Genomic DNA, 6,793 nt, shown 5'->3' with positions numbered 1-6,793 from the left:
CTTTGCTGCACACTGAGCTTTAACACGTCACATCAGGGCACCTCTTTCTACACTTTCTGCACCTCGAGCACACCAGCTCACCTACAGCTCCGCCCACACATTGTGAAACTACACGCAGAAGCACATGGTAAGAAGGTCTGTGGTCTGGCAGGGTGTGGACGAATGTCCGAACTGGAAATCAATTTTTAGTCTTCGTCATTCTTCCACTTGGGCCGAGTTAAGTCCTGGATGTAGCAGCGTGTCATGTTGCAGATACCTGGATGCTTTCTTCTTCTGAAGCAGTGGTCGCCCTCACAATCCTACAAACCACGACTAGTCATGTGTCCTGCCACTCCAATCAGCTGCCCAGAAAGAAATATGCATCCTGAAATCACTTTTTATTGCTGACACCAGGATGCCAGTTTCACAGTTGTGTCCCCAGCAGGCGTCGCTCTCTGTTCTCACATGTGAGGTTACTGTCATGGCCTTGGCCGTGCCAGCTGACCAATCACAGCGGACTGGGATTTTTCTGCCTCTTTCTACACTCATTGCAGCTCAAGCACACCAGCTCACCTACAGCTCCGCCCAAACATTGTGAAACTACTCGGCAGTGCACAACTACATGTCCGAAATGGAAACCAATTCTTCCTTTGACTTGGGCCGAGCTCAGCCCTGGATGTAGCAACGGTGTCCCCTCAAAATGGAGATGGGGTGATAGTTGCCAGAATTGTCATTTACTGCACTGACAGTTGTCACATCTTCCTTCTTATTCGGATTGCATTAATCGCATTATTTGGCGTATTTGGGTCATTTTGCGTGCCTTTGTTGCTGTTTTGTCTGTTTGTGGTCATTTCACATCTCTTTTGTGTGCCGTTTTGCATTTCCTTTGTCTTTCTATTGTGGTTTTGTGGGTAATTTTGATCGTTTTTCATCTCTTTCGATGCCGTTTTGTCTCTTTGTCGTCACTTTCCATCTCCTTTGGGTGTTCATTTCGCTGTTTTGCATCTCTTTTGTCACATTTGGGACATTTTGTCCGTACATTTAGTTCTGAATACTGTTGAACCAGTCATCTTGAAATGTCGTTGCTCCTATGAATTGTTGGCACGTTCTGAGAAGCTGTTGCACCACAGTGATCTGTGCTGAACAACTGGACAGGTTTTGCATGTTGCATCGTCATGCGTGAGTGTCGTCTCACCAAAGTCACAGAACGTGTCAGTCAGTGTTTCANTGCTGAACAACTGGACAGGTTTTGCATGTTGCATCGTCATGCGTGAGTGTCGTCTCACCAAAGTCACAGAACGTGTCAGTCAGTGTTTCACAACACTTCTCAGATGTTTTGTTTTTTCCTGATCACGCTGTCTTATCTTTGCAACACGTGCAGGGTTATAAATGTGCACATCTGAAATTAAAGAAGTCGACAAATGACTTGAAATCTGTCGTAAGCTTGTTCAAGCAGACGTGAGCTAAAAACACGGCCTCCAGCTGACGTTTTAACGTTACGCCTGATTTAATTTGAAAGCAGGAGGCAGTAGATGCATCTTAGATCTGCCTTCAAAGCATAAACACACAAAAAAGGGCTAAAAAACACACTGAAGCCACTCAGCAGATGTGTCAAGTTTGGATGAACTATTCATTAAAATCTGTCCTTTCATCGAAAGAAGCAAATTTGCCAAATGCAGCACCAACTGAAGCCACTTCTGTCGCGTTCCTGCAGTAAAGTTCCCCAAAACCAAATGAAGGGCAGAACAGGACAAATAATTAATCTAACCACTGATGACACTGTCCTTTGAAAGCAGCTTTACCCCCCCAACGAAACCTTAGAACCAGAAAAAGACGTTTCCACAATTAGACAAGTCCTCTGATCTGGAAAGTTTCCTTATTTTCTTGCTAAAAAAAAACACACAGAATTTGAGGACGTCCTGTTGAGTGACAAGCATTTTTTCTTTTTTGCTGAAGATGGATGAACATAAAAAACAGGCTTCTGCACAAAAACATGGAAAAGGCCTCGACTTGTCCAAGAAACCCCAACTGAATGCACTTCTTTTGTGTTTCATATCGTTCCTTTTGTGCAACTCTGTGCTCTTTTTGCAGCCATTTGTGTTCATCTGAACTTTACTTTGCTCATTTAGTGTCACAGTTTGGTTCTTTTGTGTCATTTTACGTCTCTTTCTCCCGTGAGTTTGACTCTTTTGCATCCATTTTAAGCCACACTTGGAACATTTTGTGTATTTTTATGGTAGTTTTGTGGTCACTTTGCATCTCTTTTTGTCATTTTGCTCATTTTGCATGTCTTCTGTGTCACATTTGGGACTTCCTGTTGCCAGTTCGTGTGTCTTTATGGTACTTTTGCACGTCTTTCTTGCCATTTTGTCGTTTTGTAGGTGTTTTGAGCGTCCAGTTCGTTGCTTTGCATCTCTTTTGAGTCTCGTTTGGAACATTTTGTATCTCTGTGTGTGCATTTTTGGATCGCTTTATGGTGGTTTGGTGTGAAATTACTTGTTCTGCATCTCTTTGCAGTCGCTTTGCGTCCCTTTTGTATCATGTTAGTTATTCTACATGTCCTTTGTGTAACATCTCTTTGTCTTCTCTGAACTTTGCCTGTGTTGCATCTCCTTGACACGATTCTGTGTCTTTGTGGTCACTTCAACTGTTTAGATTCTCTTTTGCGTTACATTTGGAACCTTTTACGGTCAATTTAAGATGGTTTTGTACCTAAGTTTGGTCGTTTCGCATCTCATCGCTGCCATTTTGTCTCTTTGCTGTCACTCGACGTCCCTTTTGTGTGTCGTTCTGGGTTTTTGCGTCTTTGTCTGGGATAGACGAGCGTCTTGTATTTCTAGAACGACGTTTAGTGATCTGTGTGTGTCTGCAGATGCTCTGCAGTGACGTTTGTCCGTGCATTCAGTTTGATGCATGTACATGATGCAGCAGGAAAACTTTAGCGTGTTTCTGAGTGTTCTGCATCTCATGAGGATGTTTCTGTGTCTGTTCTCAGTTTCCTGTTTTTTTTTTTTGTTTTTTTTTCAGCGATAAATAGCCGGACAGATGAGCTGCACAGGCAGAAGACGGTATTCCTTTACTAAACCAAATCTGCTCTGAGTGATTTCTCTTCAGTCGAGCTGCATCATGAGAACGTTGACTGTGCTCGTTTGCATCATGTTGACTTCGACTCGAGCTGCCGGTGAGTCTCGTGTCGTCAGGTATCAGTGCTGCAGATGTGTGAACAACAACATCTGCTTTGTGCCACATTTCGGACATTTTGTGTGTCTTAATACAGTTTAACGTCACATGTTGCATCTTTTTATTGCCAGTTTTTCTCATTGCAGCTGTTTCACACATCTTTTGTGTCTCGTTTTGTTAGTTTTGCATTTCTTTTCTGTCACATTTAAGACGTTTCGTGTCTTTTTGTGGTTATTTTTGTATTTCCCTTTGGTAGTTTTGTGGGTTTTTTTAAGCTATTTTAGATGTTTTGCATCAATTTTGTGTCACATTTGAGACATTTGGTGTCTTTTTATGGTCATTTTCTCTCCATGGTGGTTTTCTATCGAATGTTGATCGTTTGACATCTTAGTGGTTGTTTAACGGCTTTAAACGTCTCTCTTGTGGATCTTTTTGGTTGTTTTGCATCTCATTGTGTCATATTTGGAACTTTTATGTCCCTTTAAAGTCATTTTCTATCTCTTTGTGATAATTTTACGTCTAATTCCGTTCATTTTGCATCTCTTTGCTGCCAGTTTTTCCATTTGTGGTGATCGTGTGAGAACCAAATGGAATCAAAATACAGTTATTGATTAAAGAAAAACAAAAACCTACAAGGTTGATGGATGGATGGATGGATGGATGGATGGATGGATGGATGGATGGATGGATGGAAAAACCTACAAGCGCTTTAGGTGCATGCAGACTGCACATTATTTCAGCAATTTGTTTCTCCTCAGCAGAAAGTCGTCTGGTCAAGAGGTCGGCCGCTTGTTCCGGCCGCTGGTCGGAGTTCAACGGTCGCTGTTTCCAGTACATTCCCAGATCCCTGAGTTGGGCTCGAGCTGAGGTAAACCACGGAGACTTCAACTTGATAAGGAACGTTTTCTCACTCAGTTCATTTTTCTTTGTATTTGCTGGTGCTTGCGTAGAGAAACTGTCAGTCTCTGGGCGGAAACCTGGCGTCTGTCCACAACATCATGGAGTACCAGGAGATTCAGAGGCTGATAATGACGGTCAGCTACGAGTACAAAGAAACCTGGATTGGAGGCTCCGACGCTCAGGAGGTATTTTTCGTTGCACATCAAAATAAAGCTCGTTTGATCGTGTTCCAACATTCAGTGTTGTTCTGTCTTGCAGGAGAACCAGTGGCTCTGGAGCGACGGCACGCCTTTCATTTATGTCAACTGGTGTCCTGGAGAGCCGAACGACCACATGGGCGCGCAGCACTGCCTGAGAATAAACCACGCAGGTAAAACAAAAAAAGAGAGATTAATGAGACAGGAATGGCAGTTTTCTCTCTGATTTTTTACGTCTTTTGTTGCCGTTTGCTCTCTTTGTGGTCGCTTTACGTCTTATTTTCACTCTCGTCTTTGCTTTTCTGACTCATTTGGGATATTTCATCTCTTTGTGGTAATTTTCGTGCCTCTCTGTCATCTTTTTGTATCTCTTTATGACTGTTTTTGTCCTGTTTTGGTCATTTTCTGTCTCATTTCAATGGCATTGCGTCCCCTTGTGGTAATTTATTTTGGTTCTTTTTGATCTTTTTGAGGCCATCTGGTACCAAGTTGAGGTTATTTTGTCTCGCGTTTGGATTATTTTGCATCCCCTGTTTTCTTTTTGTGGTCGAGATAAGACACACTTTTTAAACATACGCGTGTGTGTTTGCACATAAGTAAATCAGTCAGCCTTTGAGTTTGAGGTTTAGCTCAGTGCAACATTTATTGATGCACTTTTTTTCTCTCTCTTTTTGCTTCCTGCAGCTCAGAAGTGCTGGGACGACTTTCAGTGTCACACTCCGAAACCATCCGTCTGCGCCAAAAAAATCTGAAGCCTAGATGAAGCCTCAGTATCTCAATTTGCATCTCTATCGTAGTTCTATCGCTGCAACGCAACTTAAGGAAAAAAGCAACGATGCAACAGAAACAAATTCAACGGGTTGCTTCTTCTGAATCTTTAATGAGACGGAGTTTGGTATGCCATGATCGTTTTTAGCACAGCTTTATTCTGGAAATGAAAATCATCTGTGTTTGTGCAAGAATAAAAGACTAAAGCTCTGAAACAAGCTGCTCTGTTTGACGTCTGTCGTCGTTGCCTTTAAATGTTGCACCTGAAAGAGTTCCAACACTGAATACTTTTGCAGTTGTTACAGAATTTTTGTCCCACAAATTGATCTCCAACAGAGAAAAGAGGAAATATCTTAAATGCTACATCATCTTAAAATTTCATGAACTCAAAAATCTAATCTGTGATTAGTTTAGACTCAACAAGAATAAAATTGTCAGTTTTGTGTCAGAGAGTAAAAACAGCATTTGGTTTTGCTTCATAGTGCAAACTGGTGCTAATCAAAGGAGCACTGTGACTGTCGTCAGCCTTTTAGCAGCTGATCATTCATGTTGATTTTAAGTGTTTGCACATCTAGAACATGATCATGTTCAAATAAATTAATCTGAAGCATTACAGCAGTGATCCTGTAGTGTGAAGCAGGATGTCGATGAAAACGAGCCTTCAGGTTCAGTGAGGTCACCCTTGGTAAATACCTGCTATCTGTGTTATGATTCTCACTTATTAGTTGGAAGTAACATCAGAGCTCCTGTAAAACTGATGAGCAGATCCAGAACTACAGCACAGCTGATCAAACTGGTCCTGACGACTGAAACACAACAGTTTCTGACAAAATAGTTTAAAAAACACACAACTTTATTTTGAGATCTGGCTTCTTGCCTTTAGAGGCACAAAACAAGAGACTTGAGGCAAAGAAACTGAGTGAACTACATGTTAGCTGGGAATCCCAGATATATACTGTCGCCCCAACGCACTCTCTGAAACAACAAGTGAAGGAACATCTCAAAGTGGTCTTTAAACAGACCAGGATCTATGACACCACCTATCAGGTTCTTATCATGCAGTCCAGGAACTTCCTCCACCATGAACACCTCGAGTCACGGCTTCTCCACATCAGTCAGAACTAAAGAACCCTCTTGGATCAAGGTGAAACGTCTTCAGAACCAACAGAGAAACAGTTTTCTTCTGCTGAGGCTCTACGGCTTTGATGCCGTTCACACATTTTACAGGAACACACTCGTATTTGGAGTCTCTGGAAAATCTGAAAACTCTGCAGAAACACTTGGAAAACAGTCCCATTGCAGCAGGCAGGGAACGTTCCAACAACATTAATAACATTACCCACATGTTCTGGAAATAAAAACAAGAAAATGCTTTAATCAAATCTTTAAGGAACGTTTTGACAACATTTTCATTTTTCAGAAATGTTCCTATCAAATTTAAATAAAGACGATGTTATCAGGAACACAGATAATGTTTCTTTTTTTTTTTTTTAACAGAACAATTTATAATGTTTCTGTGTTGAGATATTAAAGGCAGAAAATATGACCCTTTTTTTTCTTAAGATAACACATTATAGAACATTCTTCCATAATAACGTTTTCACAATAACAACAGTACAGATGTTATCAATGCAACATTCAGGAAACATGTTTGAGATGTTAAGACCTCAAACGACAGAACATACGTTCTTTCTTCATCAGATGTTCTTGTACTGAAATCAATGAATAAAGGCAGAAAATCCTGACTGCAATGTTCTGAGGATGTTTCA

The 6,793-nt window shown here is 41.3% G+C and overlaps 1 protein-coding gene across 2 annotated transcripts; it reads left to right on the top strand.

Annotated features, from left to right (window-relative positions):
- The first annotated feature begins 3,018 nt into the window (after positions 1–3,018).
- On the top strand, positions 3,019–5,239 carry LOC103375084 (type-2 ice-structuring protein-like). Of its 2 annotated transcripts, none has more exons than XM_008305284.1 (5): positions 3,019–3,160; positions 3,918–4,027; positions 4,110–4,244; positions 4,318–4,429; positions 4,941–5,239. In XM_008305284.1, the coding sequence occupies exons 1-5, from the start codon at positions 3,106–3,108 to the stop codon at positions 5,006–5,008; spliced, it is 480 nt and encodes a 159-aa protein (XP_008303506.1). In that variant the 5' UTR covers positions 3,019–3,105; the 3' UTR covers positions 5,009–5,239. The 2 variants fall into 2 exon arrangements, with proteins under 2 accessions (XP_008303506.1, XP_008303507.1); XM_008305285.1 differs by having other exon boundaries at positions 3,020–3,160; positions 3,921–4,027.
- The last annotated feature ends 1,554 nt before the right edge of the window (positions 5,240–6,793 follow it).

The sequence above is a fragment of the Stegastes partitus genome, unplaced genomic scaffold (genome assembly GCF_000690725.1).
Source record: "Stegastes partitus isolate 25-593 unplaced genomic scaffold, Stegastes_partitus-1.0.2 Scaffold2460, whole genome shotgun sequence".
Lineage (NCBI taxonomy): Eukaryota > Metazoa > Chordata > Actinopteri > Pomacentridae > Stegastes > Stegastes partitus.
The sequence above is the reverse complement of the archived record's forward strand: the minus strand, read 5'-3'. Positions and strand labels throughout refer to the sequence as shown.